Raw genomic sequence first — 27,163 nt, 5'->3', positions numbered from 1 at the left:
GAGAGATCCCATCTGGGTCACTCCCCAGGCGGCCACGACAGCCAGGGCCGGGCCGGGCCAGGCCGGAGCCGGGGGCAGCGGCAGGGGCCCAGGCACTGGGGCCATCGCTGCTGCCTCCCAGGGTGTGTCAGCAGGAAGCCGGAGCCGGGACTTACACCCGGGCAGTCTGACATCGTAGCCGGAAGCCCACCCCGGAGTCCACCTCAGAGTGAACAGTTCATCCATGCTTAGTACAGGTTGCACAGCCCTGATCTGAAAACGCCCGGGACCAGAGGTGTTTCAGATGCTGTAATGTCCGCACGCATGTAGTGAGACACACGGCAGCAAGACCGACGTCCACACACAGTGCACACAGGTCGCATGTGCGAAAGCCGTAGGACAGGGGAGTTAGGGAAGCTGGTGTTGCTGCAGGAGAAAACCTTGCAGCTTCATGAGGCGTGTTTGCACGCACCTCCCACTGCTTTCCCAGGCGCATCCGCAGGGAGCGGGCTGGGGGGTGGAGCAGCCGGGACTCGAACCCTGCACTCCGATAGGGGGTGCGGGCGTCACAGGTAGAGGCTTCAATCCACTACACCGCAAAGCCAGCCCTCAATAAAGTAGCTTTAAAAAAATATTGCTCCAAGCCTCTGCAGAAGTTAAGTAGATCCCTGTCCACTCTGTGTCCCCAGCAGACATGGGCAGTCCTGGCAGCCGAAGCCACGCGGGGGAGCCACCGAAAGGAGCCTGCACGCCGTCGGAAAAGCTGTACCGGTGAGCGAGGCCTCGGTCTGCCCGAGCTGAAGGCGCGAGCCAGCGGCGCTGTTCACAAACAATGCGAGGTTGGGGATCCAGGCAGGGTGGGGCCGCTCCGTGTGAGCCCACGGGACCCCACACCGCGCGGTGTCTGGCTGCTGTTCTGCCCACGGGGGCGGTGGCCTCGGGCGTGGGTTCCGTCCCCCCGCATGCTGACCCCGCAGAGGCACGCTGTCATGAAGGATTCCTAAGCCCTCCGTTTCCAGTCTTGGCGCTGGAAACGGTCGTTTTATTTCTTTGAGCCCCTTGCAGCCTCCTTGGGCGTGTCCCACAGGCACATGCGTGGAGGTGGGGCTGGCAGCCGGGTGAGTGTCCTCCAGCCTGCCATACCGGCACCTGGTCTCCTGTGTGTTCCTACAAATGGACATTTCACCCGGCAGGGCGCGAGAAAGGCGAAGGCGTCCCTGCGTTTGCTTGTGTGTTGGGGTTTTTGGTTTTTTGGATTTTTTTTGTTCTGTTTTCGCCCGTGGGGACAGAGTGCGACCCCCGAGCCCCTAGGGCCGCCATGGTTCTCACGGCTCCTCTCTCGCAGCTGCTCAGTGCTACATTTCTCACTCGACGGCTCTGACAGTTCCATAATAACGCTTTTGAGGAACCCGAGACCAGGGAGGCACGGCCGAGAGGAGCCGCCGCAGCGCGGCACCCAGGGCTGGGAGAGAGGGGCTCGGCTGTCCAGGACACGCCAGCACCTTTCGGGGCACGCTGCTGCCAGATTTGGCTGGGGCAGGGCAGGAGCCGTGGGCCTGTTTGCCCCCGTGGCCAGCCATGGCCGTGGCCCTCGGGGTAAGCAGGTGCACCGTGACCCCCATGTTGTCTCTGCTTGCTCTGTGCCTCCCTGGAGGGCGAGGGAGCGGAGGTAAGTGCGTCCCCTGGCACAGCGCATGGTGCATGGGGTGCGAGGGCGGGCTGCTGATGGGGGTCCTCCCAGGCCACCTGCCCAGAGCTGAAACACGCGGTGCCCGCAGCCCTGTCCCAGACGCTGGTCGCCCTTAGCATTCGTGGCCATGGCGTCTCAGTTTTCTGCTCTGAGCTGCTCCTGTTCCCCCATGGTGGTGCCAAGGTTTGTGGCCTAGCATGTGAGCCTACGCTGGCCACCCTGCGCCCTCGGGGTGCCGAGCAACGTCCCTGCCTCCACCCCCAGAGGCCAGGAGCGGGGGCGACATGTCTGAGGACATAGTGGACCCCTGGCGGACAGCACCCACGCTGATGCCACCACGTTTAGCTCACTCTTGCAAGCGCTGGAGTCTGGTCCCCTCCCCCCAACAAGACTTGTGCAGTCCGTGAGGAGGTGGGCGTGGACCGCAGACCAGGTCTCTGCACGGCTTCCTGCAGCTCCAGAAGCCGGGGGGGGGGGGGGCACGGAGCAGGTTGCCACGGTGACAGATTTTACCCAAAGCACCATTGCTCCCCTACACTGCCGCCGCCGAGGCCAGGGCCTGGAAAGGGCGGCCGGTTGCGCCTGGTCCCCCTCCCCAGCCCAGGGGTGGGGGTGGCTCGTCCAGGCACGTGTTTCAGCTCCGGAGCCTGGGGACCCATGGGAACCCAGGGTGGTGGGCCCCCGGCTCTAACTCTCTCTTCTCTGTCACTGCGCCCCCCTTCCCCCTCCCCCAGCGATTTGCATAACCAAATCATCAAGAGCATCAAGGGGCTGCCGTGGCAGGGCGAGGACCCGCGGAGGCTCCTCCAGGCCCTGGGTCGGCTCCCGAAGCCCTGCACCTCCGTCCTGTGAGTCCCCCACCCTCGCCCTCCAGGCCCCGCCCACGAGCGCCGCCACTGCCGCCACCGGGCACTCGTGCCCCGCCCCCAGCTGCGCCCCCCAGCTCCCAGCACGGCCCCACGTGCCAGGTCCCAGGTTGACAGAAGCATCGCACAAAGCCCGTTTGGATCTGAGCCCCTCCCTCCCGGTGACTCACCCCCCCAGATGAGCCCCCCGAGTGCCCTCAGCGTGGGTGTGTGACCTCGGCTCCCAAAACCCAGGAGTGGCAGCACTCAGACCCCGTGTCTCGGCCCGTTTTCCCGTGGTTGTCACAAGTAACCAGGCTGGAGGGGCAGAGTAGGGCGGCCCCATCTCTCCCACCTCTGGTGGGGGCCTGCGGGCCAGACAGGAAGCTGAGGTACAGCTCCAGGCTCATGCTCACGGCAGAGACCGACATCCATTCATCCCTCCCTCTCCACCCCAGCCCTTTTAAAGCCCCCCCACCACCCGGGGATCAAAGCCTCCCGCACGGGAAGCCCTGGGCGGCCACGTCCAGACCCCAGCAGGCAGCCGGAATGTCCAGGGTCTCTAAATCAAGAGCCTAGAGCAGCCCCCGTGAGGATGGAGGGGAGGGGCGCCCACACACACTGTTGGCTGCAAGACGGCCCCGGCCAAGAACTGGGCTTCCATGTTTCCAGCTGCCGGCCAGCGCCTGGGAGGCAGCAGGTGGTGGCCTGAGTGCTTGGGAGCCCCTGAGGGAGCTCCCGGCTCCGGGCTTCGGCCAGCCCAGCCCAGCCCAGCCCTGGCAGTTGTGGCCATTTGGGGAGTGAACCCGCAGAGGGGAGATCCCCCCACCTCTCTCTCACTCTGCCTTTCAAATAAAAACTAAAACTTTTTTTAAGTAAAGGATTAATTAGGGGGGAAATTCTGTGATTTTTTTAAAAGGTGTTTATTTCAGCGTGAGCGGGGTGATTCTTTCCCAAGCCCTTTATGAAGCACCCCGCAGAGCCGCACCCCCCCCCCGCCCCCGCCCCCGGCTCTCCAGGCCCCACTCTTGCCCTAGGCTGTGTTTTGAGTTCCACCAGCGCCCGTGGCTGTTGCCACCTTCCCACTCCCCAGATGGTGCAGGGGGGGTGTGGCTGCCGCTGGCTGGCGACCGTGGCACCGCCCCCGTCCCCCCCCCCCCCCCCAGCAGGCGGGAGCCCGCGGCATCCAGGAGGGGTGGCAGCGGCCACCTTGTTCCACTTGTGTCTGTCCACTGACTGCTCTCCGCGCTCTCTCTCCCCCTCTCTTTCTCTCTCTAACCCGCAAGGCGTGGCTTGCTGCACTAACCCAGACCTGGACAGCGTGTGTCCTTGTGTTCACAAAACCGTTTTTAATATTTTGACAGGAAGAGTAAAGGTATCAAACCAAAGCAGATCATCCCTAAGGTAAAGCCCCACGCCCTGCCCCCACGCGTCCTTCGCTCGCTCTCCGCTCCCCTCCCTCCACGACCCCCAGCACCAGGTGGCAGGTGGGGAGGGAGGGGCCGGCAGCAGAGTCCCGCATCCCACGTCCCAGGGCCTGGGTCCTAGTCCCGGCTCTGCTCTGGCTCCAGCTCCCTGCGCATGCGCACCCCTGGAGGCCGCAGTGACGGCGCAGGTGCTGGGGCCCCTGCACCCGCGTGGGAGACCCGGATGGAGCCCCGGGCTTCCGCCTGGCCCAGCTCTGGCTGTTGTGGGCATTTGGGGAGTGACCCAGCGGATGGGGGCTTGTGCTCACGCTGTCTCTCTCTTTGTCTCTCTCTCTGCGGCCTCCCTCCCTCCTTCCTCGCCCCACCACCTCCCCTCCCTCTAAAACCCTCCGCTCCCTCCTGGAGCGCCTGGGACCTGCTTCTGCCAGGGCCTCCCACAGGCGTGTCGGGGGCGTGCCCGAGCGGGGTGCCGAGGGAGGGGCCTAGAGAAGAATGGCGCCGCCCCCCCCACGCAGGCCGCGGGAGAGCGGCCGACCCCTGCGTCCTTTGCAGAACCTGCTGGACTCCAAGTCCCTGAAGCTGGTCATCAGCATGACCCTGCACGACCGCACCACCAAGTCGCTGTTGCACCTGCACAAGAAGAAGAAGCCGCCCAGCATCAGCGCCCAGTTCCAGGTGAGGGCGGGGGCCCGGGGCCTCCAGCTGCCCGGCTGTTCGCCAGCGTGGAGGCCGCCCCGCAGGCTGCAGCCGTCCGGCCGACTCTCCCGCCTGGGCCCCGTAGGCGGCAGGAGTGTCACCCCCACCAGCCTGGCCCCTGTGGCCGGACGCTGCCTGGGAAGCATCACTGCTCCTGGCTGAGGACCCAGGACTTGGCGTTGGGGTCAGCGTGACCCCCAGGCCGTGCCCTCGGGTCGTGTTTCCCTGCTCTCCTTGGCTGCCGGGAAGCTCAGGACATTTCTTTCTTCTTTTTCTATTTTTTCTTGTGTCACCGGCTGCTGACTCTCCCTTCAGCACTTCTTGTTCCCTCTCCTTTGCCTGAACCTGAGTCTCTGGGCGTTCTGTGGCCGTGACTTCCTGTGGGAGGGAGACCGCAGTCCAGAGACCCAGCCCCGTGGCCAAGGCCCCTTCTGAGTCTGGCGTGACTTTCAGATTCCCAGGAGTTTCTGCACTGCCCCCACCTCAGGCACAGCCCCACCCAGTGCCTGGGTCCCCGCCCCCACCTCAGCCCCCCCAGTGCCCGGGTCCCCGCCCCCAGCTCAGGCACAGCCCGCCCCAGTGCCCGGGTCCCCGCCCCCACCTCAGGCACAGCCCCCCCCAGTGCCCGGGTCCCCGCCCCCAGCTCAGGCACAGCCCGCCCCAGTGCCCGGGTCCCCGCCCCCACCTCAGGCACAGCCCCCCCCAGTGCCCGGGTCCCCGCCCCCACCTCAGCCCCCCCAGTGCCCGGGTCCCCGCCCCCAGCTCAGCCCCCAGTGCCTGGGTCCCTGCCCCCACCTCAGGCACAGCCCGCCCCCAGTGCCCAAGTCCCCACCCCCAGCTCAGGCACAGCCCCTCCCCAGTGCCCAGGTCCCCGTCCCCACCTCAGCCCCCAGTGCCCAGGTCCCCGCCCCCAGCTCAGGCACAGCCCCCCCCAGTGCCCAGGTCCCCACCCCCAGCTCAGGCACAGCCCCCCCAGTGCCCGGGTCCCCACCCCCAGCTCAGCCCCCCCAGTGCCCGGGTCCCCGCCCCCAGCTCAGCCCCCAGTGCCTGGGTCCCCGCCCCCAGCTCAGCCCCCCCGTGCCGGGTCCCCGCCCCCAGCTCAGCCCCCCCAGTGCCTGGGTCCCCCCAGCTCAGCCCCCCGTGCCGGGTCCCCCCTGCTCAGCCCCCCGTGCCGGGTCCCCGCCCCCAGCTCAGCCCCCCGTGCCGGGTCCCCCCTGCTCAGCCCCCCCCCGTGCCGGGTCCCCGCCCCCAGCTCAGCCCCCAGTGCCTGGGTCCCCGCCCCCAGCTCAGCCCCCCCGTGCCGGGTCCCCCCAGCTCAGCCCCCAGTGCCTGGGTCCCTGCCCCCAGCTCAGCCCCCCCAGTGCCTGGGTCCCCCCAGCTCAGCCCCCCGTGCCGGGTCCCCCCATCTCAGCCCCCCGTGCTGGGTCCCCGCCCCCAGCTCAGCCCCCAGTGCCTGGGTCCCCGCCCCCAGCTCAGCCCCCCGTGCTGGGTCCCCACTCCACTCGGTGTGCTTCTCCTTCCCCAGACGTCACTCAACAAGCTCCTGGAGGCGCTGGGCCAGGCCGAGCCTTTCTTCATCCGCTGCATCCGCTCCAACGCCGAGAAGGTGGGTGCGGGGCCCCGCACCCCAGGAGCAGGGCCAGGCCCGGGGACACAGCTCGCTGCTCGGGGGACCCTAGCCCCAGGCCTGGCCCTCGTTACCAGGATGCTGAGTTCCCCAGGGCAGCTCAGGGACCCCCGGGGCCATGCAGGGCCAGGAGGCCCTCAGCTGGAGCAGGAGCCCCGGGAGACGCCGGCTGTCCCTGTGTCTGCTCCTCCACGGGCAGCCAGAGCCAGGCTCCGCCCCGCCCAGCCGCAGGCCCCGCCCCCGTGTCTTGCTCCACCTGCGTTCGCCCTCCCTTCCCTCAGGCCCTGACCACCGGGGTGCAGGCTGGGGGCTCACTGAGGAGGTCTCCTTTCCTGCCCCTCCGGCCCCCACTCTGGCCCCTGGGCTGCCTCCTTCTGCCCCGGACGCCCCCGACACATCCCCAGGGGACCATGGCATCCGCCAGGTCTCGCCCCTGACCCCCAGTGTCCAGCCCGGGGTCCACACAGGGCTGGGTTTGTCCTTTTCTCCAAAACTCCTCGTCACAGCCGATTACGGTCACTCAAAGTGAGGCAGCTTCAGCAGTGCCAGGGGCCGCGACAGAGCTGGCGCCAGGCTTCCTAGAGTCAGTGCCACGGGGCGGGGCCGTCTCCCAGCTCCAGGACAGGCGGGATCCTCCCCCTGCTCCCCAGGCTGGCGGCGCCTGCGTGTGTGCCGTGACCCTGCCCCTGCCTCCTCCCCTGATGGCTCCCACGCCCGTTGCAGAAGGAGCTTAGCTTCGACGAGGAGCTGGTGCTGCAGCAGCTGCGCTACACGGGCATGCTGGAGACCGTGCGCATCCGGCGCTCTGGCTACAGCGCCAAGTACACCTTCCAGGTAGCACACCCTCCAGACAGGCTGCAGGCAGGACGGGGACAGTGGACACAGAGCCCCTCAGAGCCCCGATGCCTACCGGGCAGCTTCCCCTAGTGGACGCTTTTATACCCAGCTCTCTTACCCTGCCAGCCGGCAGCAGGAGCTCTGGCCCCATTCCCACGTCCCTGTTCCAGAAAGTGGGGTGGCGATGTCCTTGCCACGGGTGCCATGGGACGCCTGCTGTGGTATGCTCAGAGAGCTATGGATTTGGGGGTGGGCGGGCGGCCCAGCAGCTGACGCCCACCTTCCACGCAGCAGGACTGGTGCTCGGTCTCCTGGCATGGCCTGTGACTCCAGCTTCTGGCTACGGCGCTCCCTGGGAGGCAGCAGGGAGGGCTCAAGGAGTTGGGTCCCTGCCACCCGCGTGAGCGGCCTGGGTGGAGCTCCCGGCTCCCGGCTGGCATTGGCCTGGCCCAGCCGCAGCTGCAGCCGCTGTGGGCTTTTGAGGAGTGTGAACCAGAAAACAGGAGTTTCCTCCATCTCAGATAAACTGATAAAGATACATTTATTTAAAGATGTATTCACTTATTTGGAAGAATTGCAGAGAGAGGGAGAGACAGAGAGAGAAGCCTCCCATCTGCTGGTTCACTCCCCAGATGGCCTCAACAGCTGGGGCTATTCCAGGCCAAAGCCAGAGGCCCTGAGCTGCTTCTGGGTCTCCCACTTGGTGCAGGGGCCCAAGCACTTGGGCCATCTTCCACTGCTTTCCCAGGCACGTTAGCAGGGAGCTGGATTGGAATTGGAGCAACTGGGACTTGAACCGGCGCATATATGGGATGCCGGCACTGCAGGCGGTGGCTTATCCTGCTGTGCCACAGCACCAGCCCTGCCGTGGTCTCTCAAGCTTGAGCCTCTCGGGATGTCCACTTTGGGCCTGGGGAGCCAGGTCTGGCCAGGGAGGGGTCAGGGCCCTGTCTCCCTGTTGCAGGTGGGAGTGCTCACAGGGGCCCTTCTTCCTACCCCCAAATCCCCACCCCGCCCCAGGATTTCACGGAGCAGTTCCAGGTTCTGCTGCCCAAGGACGCCCAGCCGTGCCGGGAGGTCATCTCGGCCCTGCTGGAGAAGATGGCCATAGACAAGAGGAGCTACCAGATCGGGAAGACCAAGGTCAGTGTCCGCCCCGTCTCCAGCCGCCCAGCCCAGCGGAGGGCGGAGTGATGAAGCTGAGGGGCGGGGCACCCCAGCCCAAGCTCCGCCCACTGCTGTTCAGGGCAGTCCCACACAGGGCACTGTGCAGCTGCCCTTGTTTCTTTTTTTTTTTTTTTTTTTTTAGATTTATTTATTTATTTGAAAGGCAGAATTACAGAGATACAGAGAGAGAGAGAAGGAAAGAGAAAGAGAGGTCTTCCATCTGCTGGTTCCCCACCCCAGATGGCTGCAATGGCCGGAGCTGAGACGAGCCAAAGCCAGGAGCCAGGAGCTCCATCCAGGTCTCCCACGTGGGTGCAGGGGCCCAAGGACTTGGGCCATCTTCCACTGCTTTCCCAGGCCATAGCAGAGAGCTGGACCAGAAGTGGAGCAGCCAGGATTCGAACCCGCACCCCTATGGATTGCCGGTGCTGCAAGCCAGAGCGTTAACCTGCTGCGCCCCAGCACCGGCCCCTCCCTTGTTTCTGACAAAAGTGCTGTGCTCAGCTCCCTGAGCAAAAGGTCCATCGAGTGACCCCGAATCTGTGCCCAGGAGACCTGAGGGGGGTTGTACACAAGCACATGGATAGAGGTGCCCCCTGCAGCCAAGAGGTGGACGCGGCCCACGTGCCCGTCAGCTGACTACGTAGACACTGCAGGGGGCTGGCCGTACAGCGGAATACTGTTCAGTCGTGACAAGGAGTGGGGCTGGTACAGGCCCTGCGTGGGCACCCCCCTCCCAACATGGCGCCCGGTGCCAGTCCTGGCCCCACTCCCGGTTCCAGTTCCCTGCTTACACGCACCCCGGGAGGCAGCAGTGACAACGCGAGTACTGGGTCCCCGCCAGCCACATGGGAGATGTGAATGGAGCCCCTGGCTCCTGGCTTCAGCCCTGGGGGAGTGAACCAGAGATAGAGGATTTCTGCCTGCCTGTCTGTCTGCCTTATAAATTAAAATGGGAGAAAATGAGATGGTACAGTGTACATGAACCTGAGGACTTGATGCTGAGAGAGGCCAGGCAGAGGCCACGCGGTGCAGGATCCGTGGACAGGAAGTGTCCAGAACCGGCAGTCTGCAGACAGGGCTGCTGGGGGAGGGGCGGGGGGGCTCCTTTGGAGTGTTCTGGAAACAGGTGATGGTGGCAGGTTTCGGGCTACGTGACCTCCTCCTGGGCACGGACCAGCACGGCCTCTGGGTCTCGCAGCGGGGTGGGCCGTGGGGGTGCGGCCGGGCTGACCCCGCCCCCTGCCCGCCAGGTCTTCCTCAAGGAGACGGAGCGCCAGGCCCTGCAGGAGACGCTGCACCGGGAGGTGGTGCGCCGGATCCTGCTGCTGCAGAGCTGGTTCCGCATGGCACTGGAGCGCCGGCACTTCCTGCACACCAAGCGGGCGGCCGTCACCATCCAGGCCTGCTGGAGGTCCTACCGTGTCCGCCGGGCGCTGGAGCGCACGCAGGCCGCCGTGTTCCTCCAGGCCGCCTGGAGGGGCTACCGGCAGCGTGCAGCCTACCGGCGCCAGCGCCAGAGCATCATCCGCCTGCAGAGCCTGTGCCGGGGCCACCTGCAGCGCCGGAGGCGAGTGCCCGGGATGGTCCCGAACCAGGAGGTCCCTGGGGGACGTGTGTGTGGCCGCAGGGGTGCTGAGGGGGCTTGGCTGTTCCAGGGGTCTCACGTTGTTGCCTCCGTCAGGAGTTCCCCGGACGCCTGGACTTAGGGCTGTACGAGGGGCTGCCTGGACCAGCCCACAGCAGGCTCCTGGCCCCCGTGGTGAAACTCGGGTGTCTACTTAGACCACCTGCTCCTGGCCTGGGCACACACCACCACCACCACCACCCCCCCGCAGAGCCAGCCCGTGGCTTCGAGCCTTGGGGCCAGCTCCCAGGGCGTGGACTCTGTGGCCCCGGCCACACCCCCTAAACTGCCAGGCTCAAGTCCGTGAACCCCAGAGGAATTCGAAGGGCCTCTGAAACCAATCATGGCTGCCCCAGCGAGGGTCCACCAGGGCTGGGCATCAGGGCCCCGCCTGGACCCCGCGCTGATGGAGCAGGCCCTGCTCCCGGGAGCACCTCTCAGCCCTGGGGGGCAGGGATGCTGGGAGGCGGAGGCTGGGCTGACGCGGGAGGCCGTGGGGGGCTTCTGAACCAGCCCCCTTTTGCCCACAACAGCTTCAGGCTGATGCTGGCGGAGCAGCGGAGGGCGGAGGAGCAGGCGCGGGCGGCTCAGGCCGCGGAGCCGGGAACCTCGGAGGGCCCGGCCGCCAGCACGGGGCAGGCGGCTGAGCAGGGCACGGAGGCGGCAGAGGACAGTGGGCACCCGGCTCCAGGGCCTGAGGCACAGCCCAGGGATGAGCCCCCGGCCGGGCCCTCCCCACCAGGCACGGAGGCCAGGGGCACCGAGAAGCCTCTCCCGGCCCAGAAGCATGTGGCAGCCGAGGGCCCGGAGAAGGTCCCCAGGGGCCGGGAGAAGCGCGAGTCACGGCGGCAGAGGGGGCTGGAGCACGTGGAGCTGCAGAACAGGCACAGCCAGGCCTGCAGGGACGAGAGGGGCCTCAAGGAACCTTCCGGAAGGGCCACCCGCGAGCCAGGCCAGAGCCCCCCGGGAAGCGCACCGGCGCAGGGAGACGAGACCCCCGCAGGGACAGGGCCCGAAACCCAGGCCGCGGCTCCTGAACAACCCGCGGAGCCGCCTCAGGCTGTGGCTGGCACCAGAGTCTCTGGGGAGACCGAGAAGGCGCCCCCCGGCGGCAGCCCGAGGCCCAGCCGTGCAGAGCGGCCCACCAGCCTGGCCCTGGACAGTAGGATCTGCCCGCCGGCCCCCCGCAGCACCCCTGAAACCCCCAAGGCTCAGGACAAGCTCGAGAGCCCCGGGGGTCCCACCCAGATCCAGCGGTACCGGGACCCGGACGCCGAGCGGCTGGCCAACGCCGTGGAGCTGTGGCGGGGCAAGAAACTGATGGCTGCCGGCCCCAGCACCATGCTGAGCCACTCTCTGGACCTGACCGAGAGGCAGCCTGCCCTCACGCCCTCAGAGTGAGTGCCACCTCGCCCCTGTCTGGACACCTGGGCAGGGTACCAGCTCAAATCCCCAGAACCCGTGTGCAGCCCTGCCCGCCAGGTGAGGGGGACACGTGACGGCCAGCCCAAAGACAAGGCACTGCCCAAGGATGGCCAGCTGGGGCCTGGGCTGGGCCCCATGCCCTGGCGACCTCCCAGAAGGAGCCGCGCTCACACACAAACCCTCAGCGTCAAGGACAGCCCACTGGACATGGGCAGCCATGGGGGGCGGGGTAGAGCGGTGGCCTCATGGGCAGGCAAATGGATAGTAGGAGGCAGGGCTGGGGAGTGGGCGGGTCATGGGAAGATGGATGGATGGACAAACTGAGGGGTGGGCAGGTGGGTGAGTCACAGAGGGATGGGCAAATGAATGGGTCACTGATGGATGGGCGGGTGGACGGGGGTGCACAGACCTGTCAAGACAGCCTGGGGCTGCCCCACACATTCCCATGCAGGCCACAGAGGCCAGAAGCATCCATTCCCTCCTCCACCCAACTCAGGACTACCCAGCGTCCCCCAGGGCAGGGTTGGCCAGAGCAGGAGCCCCAGAGGAGCGTGCCCTGGTCAGCCCACACCGTGTGTCTCGGCCCCACAGGGAGAAGCGCGTGTGCTTGTCGGCCAGCGACATCTCCGGGCTGTCCCCGGCCAAGGCCCAGGTAAAGCTGCAGGATGCGGTCTCGCCCCTCCAACTCCAAGCCCGCCCGCACCCAGAGGAGCTGCGGGGTGGAGCTCGTGGGGGGCCCCCCACCTTGCCTGCCCAGCCCTGCCCACTCGGTCCCTCGCAGCCCCCAGCGGACAGCGCCGACGGGGAGCCGAGCAGCAAGAAGCCGGCCGTGCAGAAGAAGAAGTCAGGCGACGTGTCCTCCGGCCCGGATGCAGGGCTGTCCCCCGGGTCCCAGGTCGACTCTAAGTACGTATGGGGCTCGCGGGGACCAGACTGCCAGGGAAGGGCCCCAGGTCTCCCGCCGCAGCCTAGCAGGCGCATGCTCGGTGGCCCTGGGTGCTGGGGTGCTGGGACGGGGACCATCGCCGGGGAAGCTGGGAGCCAGTCTGGGTCGCCTCCCCTGGGTCCACGCAGACGGTTTCCATTTGACTTTCTACGGCTCCTGGCCCCAGATGGAAGAAAACTGGGTCACAGCCGCGTCCCCAGAGCACCGCTGTGTTAGGCAGAGGACAGACCGAGCCCCACGGCCCAGAAGGCTGGGGCCCCTGCCTGCACCCCTGCAGCCACCGCGCCTCTCCCCTCTTCTAATTTTTACATTTGCCCCAAGATGCACCACAGCCGGGGTTCCTGCTCTGGCCATGTTTTTATTACTGTGGCTGGTTCGTGCTTCATATAAAATGCCTACAATTGGCCAAGACTGGACCAGGCTGAAGCCGGGAGCTGGGCGTTCCGGGCGGGTCTCCCGTGTGGATGACAGGGAGCCCAGTCCTTGGGTCGTCACCCGCTGCCTCCAGGAAGCCGGGGTTCTGGGGGAAGACAGGGCTCGAACTTGGGCCCTCTGCTGCGGGTGTAGGCGTCCCGGGCAGTGTCTTAACCACTACCCCAAACACCCACCACGGCTCTGGTCTTGTATCTTGTTTATTTGAAAGGCAGAGTTGTCGAGAATGAGAGAGAGGGATCTTCCATCCACTGGGCCGGGCCAAAGCCAAGAACCACGCGGATGGCGGCTGGCGGGGGCCTGAGCCTGTAGGCTGGTGCCCGCTGCTTTCCCAGGCACAGCGGCTGGGAGCTGGGTCGGGAGCAGAGCAGTGGGGACTCTGCCATGAGACGCCGGCGCCGCGGGCGGCCCAACTGCTGCACCGGGACGCCGGCATCCTGCGTGTCTCCCCTGGCGCCCCTGGCGCCTCACTCCGGCCTCCCATTCTGGCCCTAACCAAGGAAGAGGCTCTTTCTCCTTAGAAGCTGGCCTTTTTCTTTTTTTTTTCCTTTTTCTTCCAGGAATGTTCTAGAACGTTGGCTGGGTGCCGGGCCTCCCGCCCCTTCTCCTGCAGTGAGGCTCACAGGGAACTGTTGACTTCCGCAGGTCCACTTTTAAGAGACTGTTCCTGCATAAGACCAAGGACAAGAAATACAGCCTGGAGGGCGTGGACGAGACCGAGCCGACAGCGCTGGGCCACGGGGCGCCGGAAGCCGCCAGCAAGAGGGGTCCCGAAGGTCGGTCGCCCCGAGGCCGAGCCCAGAGCGCTGAGCCCCGGGCTCCGAGGAGGGGGCCGGGCCGTGACCCTGACCGGCCGCCCCGTCTGCCCCCACAGCGGCCGACAAGCATGCCAAGGAGCCCGGGGGCAAAGGGAAGAAGAGCCGGAACCTGAAGGTGGGCAAGATCACCGTGTCTGAGAAGTGGCGGGAGTCGGTGTTCCGCAAGATCACCAACGCCAACGAGCTCAAGTACCTGGACGAGTTCCTGCTCAACAAGGTGGGCGGGGCCGCGGGGGTGGGGCCACGGACCACCTGGGACATCGCTGGGGCTGGGCTGGGCCTGGGCCTGCGGCGTCACTCAGCTGGGGCCTGGGCAGGACGCCCCTCAGCTGCTTGGTCCCTGAAGTTCACCCTGGGGCTGGTGTTTGGCGCAGGGGTTCCGACGCCGCTTGGGAAACCTGTGCCCCACATGGGGTGCGTGCGTGGGTTCAAGTCCCAGCTCTGCTCCCCATCCCAGCTCCCTGCTCATGCACAGTGCGTGGGTGCCGGCCACCCACAGATGGAGGTCCTGGCCTGGTCCAGATCAGCCATTGGGTTATGTCTGGGGAGTGAGCCAGCAGAGAGGAATCTCCTCCATGCTCTGTTTCTTTCTTGCTTTCTTATGGGGCCGGCCTTGTAGCGTACCAGATAAGGGCGCCTCCTGCAGTGCCGGCATCTCCAGTGGGCACCGGTTCGAGTCCCGGCTGCTCCACTTCTGGTCCAGTTCCCTGCTACGGCCTGGGAAAAGCAGCAAAACAGGCCCCAGGCGTTGGGGCCCCTGCCGCCCACGTGGGTGACCTGGAGGGAGCTCCTGCTGCCAGCTTCAGCCTGGCCCCGCCCCGGCCATTGCAGCAGCCCTGTGCCTGTCATCCAGGGACATCGGGGGTTGTCCGGACTGGGCGTGGGGGCACCGCTGGCTTCAGGGGCGCAGGCCCCCGGTCGGGAGTGTCGGGGGCTGCAGCTACGGGAGACCAGGCCCCGCGCGCCGTCAGCCGTGCTCTCTGCTTCCAGATAAACGACCTGCGTTCCCAGAAGACCCCCATCGAGAGCTTGTTCATCGAAGCCACCGAGAGGTTCAGGAGCAGCATCAAGACCATGTACTCCGTGCCCGTACGTGGCCGCCCCCCGCCCCCGCCCGCCCCGCGCCGCCCGGCCCCGCGGCTCACGCCCCGTGCCTCCCGCCCCCCGCAGAACGGCAAGATCCACGTGGGCTACAAGGACCTGATGGAGAACTACCAGATCGTGGTGGGCAACCTGGCGGCCGAGCGCGGCCAGAAGGACACCAACCTGGTCCTCAACCTCTTCCAGTCGCTGCTGGACGAGTTCACGCGCGGCTACACCGCCAAGGGCGACGCGGAGCCGGCCAAGGTGTGGTGCCGGGAGCTCCTGGGGGTGGGCCTTGGGCTGGGGACGGGGTGTTCCTGGGGGCTGTGAGCGTGGGGAGCCCACGCTTGGCCCGCGGTGCCCCCAGCTTCATCCTCTTGTCCCCGCAGCACAGCAAAGCTCAGAAGAAGAAGCGGAAGCAGGAGCGCTCTGTGAGTGGGGGCTGGGGGGGGAGTGTGTGGGGGCTCTGTGAGTGGGGGCTGTGGGGGGGCTGTGGGTGGGGGGGTGTGGGTGGGGGGCTGGGAGTGGGGGCTGTGGGGGGGTGTGGGGGTGTGGGTGGGGGGGTGTGAGTGGGGGGTGTGGGGGGGCTGTGAGTGGGGGCTGTGGGTGGGGGGGTGTGGGTAGGGGGGTGTGAGTGGGGGGCTGTGGGTGGGGGGGTGTGAGTGGGGGCTGTGGGTGGGGGGGTGTGAGTGGGGGGCTGTGGGTGGGGGCTGTGAGTGGGGGGCTGTGGGTAGGGGCTCTGTGAGTGGGGGCCTGTGAGTGGGGGGCTGTGGGTAGGGGCTCTGTGAGTGGGGGGCTGTGAGTGGGGGACTGTGAGTAGGGGCTCTGTGAGTAGGGGGCTCTGTGGGTATGGGCTCTGTGAGTAGGGGGTCTGTGGGTAGGGGCTCTGTGAGTGGGGGCTCTGTGGGTAGGGGCTCAGTGGGGGCTCTGTGGGTAGGGGCTCTGTGAGTAGGGGGTCTGAGTAGGGGCTCTGTGGGTGGGGGCTCTGTGGGTAGGGGGCTCTGTGGGTAGAGGGCTCTGTGGGTGGGGGATCTGTGGGCAGAGGGCTCTGTGAGTAGGGGCGTCTCTTGAGTGCTGGCCTGTGGGGGCTGGGCAGCCCCGTGGCCGGGCGTGGAGGGAGTGGCCCCTGCTCAGCCCCGCTCAGCCCCGCCCCCCGCAGGTGCAGGAGCACCACGGGCACGTGTTCGCCAGCTACCAGGTGAGCATCCCGCAGTCCTGCGAGCAGTGCCTCTCCTACATCTGGCTCATGGACAAGGCCCTACTGTGCAGCGGTGAGTGCCCGCGCCCCCTCCCCTCCCCCCCCGCCCCCCCCTGCATCCCGGGGCATCTGTCCCTGAGCCCCGCCCTGTGCCCCCCTAGTGTGCAAGATGACTTGTCACAAGAAGTGCCTGCACAAGGTCCAGAGCTACTGCTCCTACACGTGCGGCAGGAAGGTGAGCTTTCCGGAGCCCCCGCCCCGGGCCTCAGCCCGGTACCCCCAGCAGGGTGGGCGGGGCAGGGAGGAAGCCCCGCCCACCCCGGCCCTCTCCCCGCAGAGCGAGCCGGGCGCCGAGCCGGGCCACTTCGGCGTGTGCGTGGGCAGCCTGACCAGCGACAAGGCCTCGGTGCCCGTGGTCCTGGAGAAGCTGCTGGAGCACGTGGAGATGTACGGGCTGTACACGGAGGGCCTCTACCGCAAGTCGGGCGCCGCCAACCGCACGCGGGAGCTGCGCCAGGCTCTGCAGACAGGTGCGCGCGCGCTCGGGGCGGGGCGGGGGCGGGGGGCGCGGCCCTGGTGCTCACGCCCCGCCCCCGCCGGCCCGCAGACCCCGCGGCCGTGAAGCTGGAGAAGTTCCCCATCCACGCCGTCACGGGCGTGCTGAAGCAGTGGCTGCGCGAGCTGCCCGAGCCGCTCATGACCTTCGCCCAGTACGGCGACTTCCTGCGCGCTGTGGGTGAGCCGCGGGGCCTGCCGGGGGAGCAGGGGGCGGGCGAGACCCCCCCCCCCGCTGCGCTGCTGACCCCCCCGGCCCCGCCCCCGCCCCCCAGAGCTGCCCGAGAAGCAGGAGCAGCTGGCCGCCATCTACGCCGTGCTGGAGCACCTGCCCGCGGCCAACCACAACTCGCTGGAGCGGCTCATCTTCCACCTTGTCAAGCAAGTGGCCCGCCCGCGGGGGTCCCGGGAGGCAGCCCTAGGGCCCGCGGGGCGGTGGGCAGCCCGAACTGCCCGTGGCCCAGCCCTAACTGCCCGTGGCCGTGCAGGGTGGCCCTGCTGGAGCACGTGAACCGCATGTCGCCGGGGGCGCTGGCCATCATCTTCGCGCCCTGCCTGCTGCGCTGCCCCGACACCGCCGACCCGCTGACCAGCATGAAGGACGTGCTCAAGATCACCACGTGAGCGCCCGGCAGGGGGCGCGCGAGCCCAGGGCTGGGAGGCCGCGCCTGGGGGGGGTGCACTCCCTGCCAGGGACGGCAGGCCCACGTGAGCGCCCGGCAGGGGCCCCTACCACCCACCTGGGAGACCCGGATGGACTTCTCCCGGCTCCTGGCTTCAACCCAGCCCAGCCCTGGCCGTTGCAGGCCATTGGGGAGTGAGTGAGCAGTCCGGAGTTTCTCTGAAATGAAAATGAAAAAAAATCTGGGAAGAAAGTGGTGAGAGACTCCGTTAGAGAGGCTGTGGGCTGCCGGCCTGGGAGGGGTGGGGGCACAGCAGACACCTGGGGGCCGCGGCCTCAGTCGGAGCCGGTGTTGGGGGCCCGGAGCTGGCCTGGCAGGGACAGTCCGTCGGAGCCGGTGTTGGGGGCCACGGCCGGAGGAGCCGCGTGTCGGCAGACCTGGCGGGCCGGTCACCCCGGGCCGCCTCCGCAGGTGTGTGGAGATGCTGATCACGGAGCAGGTGAGGAAGTACAAGGAGAAGATGGACAACATCACCCAGCTCGAGGCCGAGGAGAGCATCGCCTTCCGCCGGCTCTCTCTGCTACAGCAGAGTGGGGTGAGGGGCGGGGTTTGAGTGGGCGGAACCGGAAGGGGCGGGGCTTGGAGTGGGTGGGCGGGGACCTGGGAGGGGTGGGGCCTTGTGGGCGGGGCTTGGTGGGTGGCTGGAGCCCAGGCTGGGCAGAGGGGTGTGCTCTCCTCTGGAGTCCAGCTGTCTCCCACCGACTCCCAGTGTGCCGCTGGCCACAGGCGGCCCAGGCTGGCCGCAGCCCCGTGGGCAGGGCAGCTTCCCGCCTTGACTGTGGGACACAGTCTTGGTCTCGTCCCCTGCTGCCCTGGCCCACTCCCCCCCTGGCCGCTGTGGTGGTCACGCCAAGCTCGTCTCTCCCCCAGCCATGGCCTCTCACACTGGGGTTCTCGTCTCCCTATGCGGGGGTCCTGGTATGTACCGGCGCGGCGGTGCGCGGAGCACGTCCGGGGCCTGCATGCCGCTCGTAGGGGAGCCCAAGCATGGCCTGCCTAACCCTCCGGCCGCGTGGCCCCCGCACCGCCACTAACGCCCCTGCCCCAGGACCGCGCGCCCCCGGCCCGCGCGCAGGCGCCGCTCAGCCCCGCCGCCCCCTTGCCACAGAGCAAGAGCCCCCAGGAGCCGGGCAGCCAGGGCGGCCTGGAGGAGCTGGAGGCGCTGCCGGAGGAGACGGCGGCCGGCGGCGATGAGGACCGCGAGAAGGAGATCCTGATGGAGCGCATCCAGTCCATCAAGGAGGAGAAGCAAGTGCCGCCCGCCCCGCCCTGCCCCTCCCCTCCCATCTCATTGGCCGGCTCTGCTGGGCCCCGCCCCATCTGTTCCATTGGCCAGTGCTGCCAAGCCCCTCCCACTGGGCCCCGCCCTGTCCCTCCCATTGGCCGGCCCCGCCCCGGCCCTCATCCTTCAGTCAGGGTTGCCAGCTCCACCCACTGGGCCCCACCTCATCCCTCCCGCTGGCCGGTGCTGCCGAGTCCCGCCCACTCTGCACGCGAAGGGCGTGGTCCTCTGACCAGCAGGTTCCCTCCCCGCTGGGGGGCTTGGCCTCGACCGTGGCCACCCCATCCTCCCTAATGGGGGCGCCCCTGGCCCAGGGGTGTTCGGGCCAACAGCAGGGCCGTCTCGTCCCCAGGGAGGACATCGCCTACCGGCTGCCCGAGCTGGACCCCAGGGGCTCGGACGAGGAGAACCTGGACTCGGAGACGTCGGCCAGCACCGAGAGCCTACTGGAGGAGCGGGCTGGGCGCGGGGCCGCGGAAGGTCAGTATTGAGGTCGCGGCTGCCCCGGCGGGCCCCGGGGCCCCGAAGCCGCAGTAACCCCGCGTCTCTCTCACAAGGGCCCCCCGCGCCTGCTCTCCCCTGCCCCGGGGCGCGCGCCCCGAGCCCCCTCCCCCCGGCGGCCGCCCCTGCGCGGCGAAGGCCGTCATCCTTCGTCACGGTCCGAGTGAAGACCCCCCGGCGGACCCCCGTCATGCCCACGGCCAACATCAAGCTCCCGCCCGGCCTGGCTGCGCACCTGCCAGGCCAGGGGCCGGGGGCCGTGCGGCGCCGCGAGCCGCCGGCCCGCCGCCCGGACCTGGTGCACTCGGTGTACGGCGCGCCCGGGGCGCACACGCCGGCCCAGGGCGCCCTCGGGGCGCCCTCGGAGGACGCCCGGCCTCCCGGGGCCCAGCGGAGGTACTCGGACCCCCCAATGTACTGCGTGCCGCCCGCCTCGGGCCAGGCCCACGGCTGAGCCCTGTGGCCCGGGGACAGAGCTGCGAAGCCGGGGCGTCGGCCCCGCAAGGATCCAGAAGGAGCTGCTCCGGGAGCACCCCGCGGTGGGTGGAGCCAAGGCCCGGCCGGGCAGGGAGGGGGCGGGCGCTGGTGCCCCTGGCCCGGCCCTGAGCTCCAGTCCTGGGCCCTGGGCGGCCTTGTGTCTCCCCCACCCCTTTTTGTACGTTTCTAGTAACTCTTTGTACGTGGTTTACATAACTCAGCTGTAACAGCCGGACCGAAGACCAAACTTTTTTATACGCGCGCGTGTACAAACTCCTATGTGAGGCCCGGGCCCGGGGCTCCTGGGCACCCACGGGCGTGCACTCCAGGGGCCGGTGGCACCAGGGCTCGGGCCAGGGGCAGACAGGCCCGGGAAGTGGCCCCCGCGCCCTCTGGACAGCAGGAGCCAGGGACTCGGACGCTGGGGTGGGCACGGTGGGCAGGGCCCTGCAGGACCCCCACCCCAGCCAGGGGTGCCGGAGGCACTCGGACACGTGGCTGCAGGGCTGGGACCAAGGTGTGAAATAAAACGTGTCTGAGACACCCAGTGTGAGGTTCCTGCTCGGGTCCCAGGCAGGGGCGCTGTGGGAGCTCCGTGGGGGTGCCCCGTGGAGCTGGTGCGGGGAGGGGGCACTGGGCCGTCCACACCCCACTCCAGCTCCCCGAGGCAGCGGTGGGGGCTTAGGTAGCGGGGCCCCTGCACCCACGTGGGAGATGGGAGAGCTCCTGGCTGGGCCAGCTCCAGCCACTGTGGCTATTTGGGGAGCGGACCAGCGGACGGAAGACCTCTCTCTCTCCAACTCTGCCTTTCAAATAAATGTCTTTAAAACAAACCTTTGTGTGTGTGTGTTTTCCACAAAGTCTGCACTGCTCCAAGCCCCAAACCCTTGTGAAGCCGGCGTGGCGCAGCTGGCCTCTGCACAGGGCCGCCAAGAGGCCAGGTGCAGCCCCTCCCCCCCCATTGTGTCACTGCTCGTTAATAAGCCACAGCCTAGGACATGGGCATCCCACATGGACGCCGGTTCACGTCCCGGCCGCTCTGCTTCCGACCCCACTCCCCGCTAATGCGCCTGGGAGAGCAGCAGGGGCTGGCTCAGGTGCTGCAGCCCCTGCCACCCACGCGGGAGACCCGGGTGGAGCTCCAGGCTCCAGGCCCCAGCCCTGGCTGTTGCAGCCATTCCGGGAGTGAACCAGTGAATGGAAGATCTCTTCCACTCCGCTTTTCAAATAAAGTCCTGTATGTGCGAAAGTCCCAGGGTCCGAACCCCGAGGTGCGGCCGGCCCAGGCATGTCCCATGGGTGAGGGGCGGCCTCCCGGGCTGCAGGCGGCGGGAACTGGCCAGGGTCGGGACAGACCCAGAGCCCTGGCTTGGTCTCTGTGAGGTCCTGGCGAGGGCGCTCCGAGAGAGGTGCAAGCCTGGCCGTGCAGCAGACCCGAGGCGGGGAAGGGACCAAGGCCACGGCCAGGCGTGCAGTGGGGGTCGGGCTGGGACCGAAGGGAAACGCCTGGAGCCCGAGGCCCGAGGCAAACCCGGGGCCGGCTGCCGGGATGCGGAAGGCCGAGGCGGGAAGGCGGCGGCCGGGGTGGGAGTGAGGGCGGAACCTTGGGCAAGCGGAACAGAAAATCTAGAGGCCACGGGGACGGCGGGACTGACACCAAAGGACCCGGCGCTTCCAATGCTCGACGAAGCGTTTAAGGTCGCCAGGAGTAAACATGTCTGGAACGGCCGCGCTCCCTGAAAAAAGAAAACCTGAGGTTCCTGTGTCTAATGGAACTCTTACAACACACACTTGTCTATTATAAAAATACCACTGTTTTTCTTTATTAAAAAAAAAAAGCCATCACTTCCGCCCTAAAGATCGTTCGGGCACATCCGCCCGGAAGGAAGCCAGAGCCCGGCACTTCCGCCCTCTTCCAAGATGGCGCCGGCGGAAGGGGCCGCGTACCGCCCGGCGGGGATGGCAGCGTCGCGGCTGGAGCTGAACCTGGTGCGGCTGCTCTGCCGCTGCGAGGCCATGGCGGCGGAAAAGCGGGATCCCGAGGAGTGGCGTCTGGAGAAGGTAAGAGGAGCCCGCAGAGTGGGGTTCTCCCGCGCCACAACAGCCACGCTGGCCACGCCCCTTGCGGCCGCTCTGCCACGTCCACCCGGAGCTCCCGCCCCTCCCCGCCATCGGACCCCGCCCCCGGAGCTGGGCCCCGCCCCTCCCGGACCACGCCCCCACGCCCCCGCCCCTCTCTCCCCAGTACGTGGGGGCGCTGGAGGACATGCTGCAGGCGCTGAAGGCCCAGACGTGGTAAGTCTGGGCGGGGGTGGTGGTGGGACCCCCCAGGGCGCTCCAGCCAGGCTGGGTGATGGGGGGACTCCAGGGCCCTGCGGAGGCTTCAGCCCGGGATGGTGGGGGACCCCCAGGGCCCGCGGGGGTCTCCAGCCAGGTGATGGGGGGAGCCCCAGGGCCTGCGGGGGCTCCAGGCCGGGATAGGGGCACCCCAGGGCCCCAGGGTCCAGCTGGGCCCGGCGGGCAGGTCCCTCTCTCCCGTCCTCGCCGCCCAGCAAGCCGGCGTCCGAGGTGCTCGGCGAATACTCGCGCAAGGTGGATTTTCTCAAGGGGATGCTGCAGGCCGAGAAGCTGGTGAGCGCGGGGCGCCCCCTCCGCCCACCTTGGGCTCCCCTGGGCGCCCCCGCCCCCACCCCCGCTGAGTCCGCCGCCCCCGGATCCCCCGCAGACCTCCTCGGCAGAGAAGGCGCTGGCCAACCAGTTCCTGACGCCAGGCCGCGTGCCCACCACGGCCAGGGAGCGAGTGCCGGCCACCAAGACCGTGCACCTGCAGTCACGGGCGCGCTACACCAGCGAGATGCGGAGCGAGCTGCTGGGCAACTCGGTGCGGCCCCCCTCCCCAGGACGCCCGCCAGGCTTTGCTCTGCGCCATGGGGGGGGGGGGCATCGTGGCCAGGGCTTTGCGGGATTTGTAGGAGGCTGGCACAGGGCACCGAGGGCATTTGGGCCAGGGGCAAGCGTTTGGAACAGCTGTTAAAGAAAGTGGGCAAAGCCGAGGCGCAGGTGCACACAGCACAGGTGTGGGCAGGGCTGGGCCGGGTGCTGACCCCTGCCTCTCGCTCCCCCACAGGACCCTGCGGGTGAGTCTCCCGGACACACAGGATGCGCAAGCCCAGCCCATCTCCCTCGGGATCTTCCTCAGTGCAGAGAGAGGGTCGCGGGGGGGGGGGGCTGGGAGAGGAGAGGGGGTTGGGGCCGGGGCTTTGAGGTACTGCCAGGAGTCCGCCGGCAGCTGTCAGGAACCAGCCCTCTGCTTGCAGCACCGGGGCCGGACGTGAGGAAGCGCACGTGAGTGGGGTGGCAGGAGGGGGGACGCGGAGGTCGGGCTGGGGCGAGGGGGGGACGCGGAGGTCGGGCTGGGGCGAGGGGGGGACGCGGAGGTCGGGCTGGGGAGGGGGGGACGCGGAGGTCGGGCTGGGGCGAGGGGGGGACGCGGAGGTCGGGCTGGGGCGAGGGGGGGACGCGGAGGTCAGGCTGGGGCGAGGAGGGGACGCGGAGGTCAGGCTGGGGAGGGGGGGGGACGCGGAGGTCGGGCTGGGGCGAGGGGGGGACGCGGCGGTCGGGCTGGGGCGACACAGAGGTCATGCTGGGGGGGGGGGGGACGCAGAGGTAGGGCTGGGGCGGCGTGGGGCGGGCGCGGGACCCCGGCCCATGGTGGTCTCTCCCCCTACTCCGCGGGCAGGGCGGCGGCGGGGCCCCGGCCGGCGGCCGAGCTGGACCTGGCGCTGCAGCGGCAGCAGGAGCTGCAGGAGCAGCTGTCGGAGGAGATGCTGGACCTGGCCCGGAGCCTCAAGTCCAACACGCTCGCCGCCCAGGGCATCATCAAGAGGGACAACCAGGTGGGGCGCGGGCCGGGCGGGCCCAGGGCGGGGCGGGGAGGAGCCTCCACCCGGGCCCCGCCCCCAGCAGATGTCCCTCTCCAGGCTCCACCTCCTGCTGACGCCCCTCCCCAGACCCACCTCCTGCGGACCCCTCCCAGGCCCCGCCCCCTGAGTACCCCTCCCTCCCCCAGACGCTGTCCTACTCGATCAAGATGGCCGACCAGAACCTGGAGAAGCTGAAGGTGGAGTCGGAGCGGCTGGAGCAGCACGCGCAGAAGTCGGTGAACTGGCTGCTCTGGGCCATGCTCATCGTCGTCTGCTCCATCTTCATCAGCATGATCCTCTTCATCCGGGTCATGCCCAAGCTCAAATAGGGCCGCCGGCCCCGCCCACCGCGCCCTCTGCACTCGCCACTGTCGGCCCCGCCCCTCGCCGCCGGCCCCGCCCACCGCGCCACCTCTCCCGGCCCCGCTCGTGCACCCTGGGAGGCCGCCGTGTTCCCCCCACCCGACTGAACCCCGGGCCCAGGCCCAGCCTGGCCGTGTGGGCCTCGGGGAGGGACCGCAGACGGGGCTGTCACCTCTCAGTCCAGGAAAATAAACGCTCAGGATATCCTAAGCCTATGAGGCCGCGTCCACTCCCAGCTCGGCCGGCCCAGCACCCCCGTGGGACCCCGCGGTGTGCACACCTTGGCCCGCGGGGTGGCACCGAGCCCCAGGCAGTCGACTCGCTCACTGCACCTGTGCACTGACTTCCAGAAAACGAAGGGTGAACGCGCTCCAGGCACGCAGCGGGCCAGGGTGCAGAGGGGCCTGCCCGGGCCCCGCCTACTTCACCAAGCCCCGCCCCCAGGGCGCCAGAGCCCTCCCGGTTCACCAAGCCCCGCCCCCAGGGCTCCAGGGCCTTCCCCATATCACCAGGCTCCGCCCCCCAGGCCTCTCCCGGTCTCATCAAGCCCCGCCCCGGGGCTCCAGGCTCCGCCTTCTCCCTACGGTCTGACCCCGCCAGTCGCGTCCAGCGCGGCCTTTGCACAACCCGGAACAGGTGCCCTTCCGGCCGACGCAGGCTCGGACCGCTGGACGCTGGGACAGGTGACGCCGGGCAGCGGCGCTGGGTGGTGGCCGCGGGCGGGACGGAGGTCCGGGACCGGCGGGGCGCTCCGTCGGGGGGCTAGGTCCAAGGGCTCCTGGCGCCTTCGGAGGGCGCGGCTCTGGCAGCGCGCGGGTTAACTCGACTCCGCCCCAGGCCGCGCTCTGACGTCACGGCTCGTTTGCATAGCGCCTTTCCGGGTTCCGCGGCTGGGGGCGGGGCCGAGGGCTCGCCGAGGGCCAATCGTGTGCGCCTATGCAAATAGCGGCGGAGGCGGAGCGCGCGCCGGCGGGGCGGGCGGGGTCCGCTCTCGGCTCCAGGCGTGTCCTCCCCGCGTGTCTGCAGGCCGCCCGGAGACCAATCCCGCCGCGCGCGGGCCACGACGTCCCCCGCAGGGCCCGCCCCCCGGCCCGGGGACCCCCGAGCGGCGCCCACCCGAGGCCGATGCCCGCCCGGGAACGCACCAAGGCCCGCAGCTCCCGGCGACGCCCGCAGGCCCGCCCCCCTGGCCCAGGACCCCCTGTGAGTCTGGGCGGCAGGGGCTCCCCAGGCTGGGCCAAGCCGCCCCTAGGTGAGGCGCTCTGGCTTCCCAGGACCTGCCCCCCACCCCCCACTAACGCTACACCTGCGGCGTCTGCAGCAACTGGCGCCTCGCGCCCCCAAAACCAGCGCCCCCCATCCTCGGTGCCAGCCACAGCCCGCGGCCCATGGGGCGAAGCCCAGGAAGATCGTGTTCGAGGATGAGCTGCCTTCGCGGGCCTCCCGGGGCACCAAGCGACCTGTCGGAGCCGCCGCCACCCAGCCCCTGCCCAGGCCTGACCCGGTACCCGACTATGAGCTGTGAGTGCCCCGCAGGTGCTCCCGGATGCCTGGGATCAGGGGTGGGGCACTGAGTCTGGGGTTTTGACCGGTGAATAGGAGTTCACCTAGCAGTGAAAAATTAAAAAAAGCCATTCTAAGAGGGAGCCCAGCAGGTGCAGAGTTGGAGGTGGGGGTGGGAGTGGGGAGGAAAGGGAGGGGTTCTACCCTTTCTTTCGCTCCCTGCCCCCCTTCCGCCCCCTAGTAAGTACCCGCGGGTGAGCAGTGAGAGAGACAGGAGCCGCTACGCCGCCGTGTTCCAGGATCAGTACGGGGAGTTCGTGCAGCTCCAGCAGGAGCTGGTGTGCGCGCAGGCGAGACTCCGGCAGCTGGAGGCCCTGCTGGCCTCGGTGCCCCCTCCGCGGAGCCAGGTCAGCCTCCGGGGCGGGGCCTCCCGGGGTGAGCGCTGGGGTCCCTCTGGGCCTCAGTCCCCCCAGCCCTCCCCCCACCCCGTGCCTGTCTGGCTGAGCCTCCGTCTCCCTGTCTCCGCCCTGGTCCGGCAGAGGGAGGCCCAGGCCGCTGACCGCGTGTGGAGGGAGCTGGAGAAGAAGCGGACGGTGAGCCCCGGCCCCAGCCCCCGCGCCACCCGGTTCCCCCGCACATACCCATTTCCAAGGAGGGGAAAACCGAGGCTGGGCAAGGAAGGGTGAGCTCGCCCCGGCCAGCACGTCCCGCCTCTCACCCCGCCCAGGACCCCCGGCTTCCTGGACAAGCAGGCCCGCTGCCGCTACCTCCAGGGTAAACTGAGGCACCTCAAGGGGCAGATCCAGAAATACCATGAGCAAGTAGACAGCGAGGGCTCCGTGTACTTCTGATTCTGGCCACGGCCTGGGGGCTCTGCTTCGGCCGCCTCCTCCTCCAGGAAGCCTTCCAGGGACTTCCCTGCAGCCCGGAACCCGGCAGGACTCCCCCGCCCCAGGAAGTAGGGCTTGCTCTCCATCCCAGTGGAATAAACATGTAGTAGACGCCTACTGTGTGCGGCTGCTCGGCACTCCTAAGTTGTCACACACAAATTGTCTTTGGGACGTCTCCGGGGTCTCCTGTAGGGGTGCAACCTCCGTCGCCGGCCAACAGTCGCTTGCTCGGACGCTGGCCCCTGGCCCAAGCTGGCAGAGCTGCAGCAGGGTCCGGGGATCCGGGCACGGAGGACCCCTGAATCCTGCCGGGGCACCCCAGTGGGGAACTCACAAGCTGCAATGCTGGGGCCCGCCAGAAGGGGGCGCGCTCAGCACCCATCTGTGCATTGATGGTGCCGGGCCTGGAGGGTGGGTCCCGTGGCACCCTGAGTAGAGGGAGCTAGCACAGGTGGGGCCGGGCTCCTGTGGGGTCTGGTGACAATGGGTCACCGGCTGCCCTCTCTCAGGTCCAGCTGGGGGGCCAGAGGCCTGAACAAAGGAACTCCAAGCGGCCTTCCCACATGGGTGGCAGGGACCCAGGATCAGGACCAGGGCTGGGATTGGAACCCAGGCCCCGGGATGCAGGTGCCCCGAGCTGTGTCTTAACTGCTCCACCAAATGCCTGCCCCTTGGGGCACCTTTGGCGGACAGCCCGTCTCTGCCCGTGGATGTCAGTTCCAGGTATGGCTTGATCCAGGGGCTCCAACTGTTGGGAAATGGTTCTTTTTCATAGCTCTGCCTTGAATTTAAAGCTGCCCCCCTGCCCGGTTCCCAGCCATCCTTGGGTCACGTGGCCCTCGTGAGCCCACCTCCACCACCAGCCCCCTCCCCCAAAGCCAGGTCAGCGTCCAGGCTGGGGGGCAGGGATACCCGTGGGGTCCGGATGTCTGGGAGTCTTCCTGCTCTGGGCTGGGCAGAACTGGGCCTGGGTTTCTAGTGAGGACACTGGAGCCCAGGCGACCGGGGTCAGCGTTATGGCACAGTGAAGGAAGCTGCCATCCCTTATCAGAGCGCCGGTTCGAGTCCCAGCTGCTCCACTTCCCATCCAGCTCCCGCTAGTGCACCTGGGAAAGCAGTTGGACAATGGCCCAAGCGCCTGGGGCCCCTGTACCCACGTGGGAGACCCAGGGTTCAAGGCCCCTGGCTT

At 68.4% G+C, this 27,163-nt stretch overlaps 3 protein-coding genes across 8 annotated transcripts in view; all 3 read left to right on the top strand.

Moving 5' to 3' along the window:
* MYO9B (myosin IXB) overlaps positions 1–20,108 on the top strand; it is a 64,481-nt gene extending 44,373 nt beyond the window's left edge. Inside the window, exons 13-39 of one of the 5 annotated variants that reach the window (XM_062178043.1) lie at positions 672–750; positions 2,404–2,517; positions 3,879–3,918; positions 4,494–4,616; positions 6,163–6,243; positions 6,988–7,098; positions 8,122–8,244; positions 9,522–9,838; positions 10,429–11,292; positions 11,912–11,972; positions 12,102–12,226; positions 13,344–13,474; positions 13,573–13,733; positions 14,507–14,605; positions 14,687–14,863; positions 14,989–15,030; positions 15,759–15,870; positions 15,959–16,032; positions 16,135–16,327; positions 16,405–16,533; positions 16,628–16,733; positions 16,841–16,972; positions 17,447–17,570; positions 17,906–17,953; positions 18,144–18,283; positions 18,670–18,797; positions 18,875–20,108. In XM_062178043.1, the coding sequence (XP_062034027.1) occupies positions 672–750; positions 2,404–2,517; positions 3,879–3,918; positions 4,494–4,616; positions 6,163–6,243; positions 6,988–7,098; positions 8,122–8,244; positions 9,522–9,838; positions 10,429–11,292; positions 11,912–11,972; positions 12,102–12,226; positions 13,344–13,474; positions 13,573–13,733; positions 14,507–14,605; positions 14,687–14,863; positions 14,989–15,030; positions 15,759–15,870; positions 15,959–16,032; positions 16,135–16,327; positions 16,405–16,533; positions 16,628–16,733; positions 16,841–16,972; positions 17,447–17,570; positions 17,906–17,953; positions 18,144–18,283; positions 18,670–18,797; positions 18,875–19,272 (4,232 nt within the window). In that variant the 3' untranslated portion in view covers positions 19,273–20,108. Of the gene's footprint in view, positions 1–668; positions 751–2,403; positions 2,518–3,878; positions 3,919–4,493; positions 4,617–6,162; positions 6,244–6,987; positions 7,099–8,121; positions 8,245–9,521; positions 9,839–10,428; positions 11,293–11,911; positions 11,973–12,101; positions 12,227–13,343; positions 13,475–13,572; positions 13,734–14,506; positions 14,606–14,686; positions 14,864–14,988; positions 15,031–15,758; positions 15,871–15,958; positions 16,033–16,134; positions 16,328–16,404; positions 16,534–16,627; positions 16,734–16,840; positions 16,973–17,446; positions 17,571–17,905; positions 17,954–18,143; positions 18,284–18,669; positions 18,798–18,874 lie in introns of all 5 variants that reach the window. The other 4 variants (XM_062178042.1, XM_062178046.1, XM_062178045.1 and 1 more) reach the window with 4 other exon arrangements.
* A 1,088-nt stretch (positions 20,109–21,196) lies between these two features.
* On the top strand, positions 21,197–23,791 carry USE1 (unconventional SNARE in the ER 1). 2 transcript variants are annotated; one of them, XM_062178988.1, is made up of 8 exons: positions 21,198–21,356; positions 21,541–21,590; positions 21,848–21,926; positions 22,021–22,176; positions 22,281–22,290; positions 22,613–22,640; positions 23,035–23,191; positions 23,365–23,791. In XM_062178988.1, the coding sequence occupies exons 1-8, from the start codon at positions 21,216–21,218 to the stop codon at positions 23,545–23,547; spliced, it is 804 nt and encodes a 267-aa protein (XP_062034972.1). In that variant the 5' UTR covers positions 21,198–21,215; the 3' UTR covers positions 23,548–23,791. The 2 variants fall into 2 exon arrangements, with proteins under 2 accessions (XP_062034971.1, XP_062034972.1); XM_062178987.1 differs by lacking the exon at positions 22,281–22,290 and having other exon boundaries at positions 21,197–21,356; positions 22,021–22,168; positions 22,592–22,640.
* An 8-nt stretch (positions 23,792–23,799) lies between these two features.
* Positions 23,800–26,089, top strand: OCEL1 (occludin/ELL domain containing 1). The gene is made up of 5 exons (XM_062178986.1): positions 23,800–24,264; positions 24,608–24,784; positions 24,903–25,102; positions 25,326–25,491; positions 25,624–26,089. The coding sequence occupies exons 2-5, from the start codon at positions 24,707–24,709 to the stop codon at positions 25,768–25,770; spliced, it is 591 nt and encodes a 196-aa protein (XP_062034970.1). The 5' UTR covers positions 23,800–24,264; positions 24,608–24,706; the 3' UTR covers positions 25,771–26,089.
* Positions 26,090–27,163: the final 1,074 nt, after the last annotated feature.

Source organism: Lepus europaeus, chromosome 20, assembly GCF_033115175.1.
Source record: "Lepus europaeus isolate LE1 chromosome 20, mLepTim1.pri, whole genome shotgun sequence".
NCBI classification, from domain to species: domain Eukaryota; kingdom Metazoa; phylum Chordata; class Mammalia; order Lagomorpha; family Leporidae; genus Lepus; species Lepus europaeus.
The sequence above is the reverse complement of the archived record's forward strand: the minus strand, read 5'-3'. Positions and strand labels throughout refer to the sequence as shown.

Excerpts from the sequence above, each read along its gene's own strand:
- USE1 (XM_062178987.1), top strand. The coding sequence starts at position 21,216 with ATGGCGCCGGCGGAAGGGGCCGCGTACCGCCCGGCGGGGATGGCAGCG. Across the intron at positions 21,927-22,020 it reads TGCTGCAGGCCGAGAAGCTG|ACCTCCTCGGCAGAGAAGGC; the intron begins GTGAGCGCGGGG and ends GATCCCCCGCAG. Across the intron at positions 22,641-23,034 it reads CCGGACGTGAGGAAGCGCAC|GGCGGCGGCGGGGCCCCGGC; the intron begins GTGAGTGGGGTG and ends CTCCGCGGGCAG.
- OCEL1 (XM_062178986.1), top strand. The coding sequence starts at position 24,707 with ATGCCCGCCCGGGAACGCACCAAGGCCCGCAGCTCCCGGCGACGCCCG. Across the intron at positions 24,785-24,902 it reads CCCCTGGCCCAGGACCCCCT|CAACTGGCGCCTCGCGCCCC; the intron begins GTGAGTCTGGGC and ends CGGCGTCTGCAG. Across the intron at positions 25,492-25,623 it reads TGCCCCCTCCGCGGAGCCAG|AGGGAGGCCCAGGCCGCTGA; the intron begins GTCAGCCTCCGG and ends CTGGTCCGGCAG.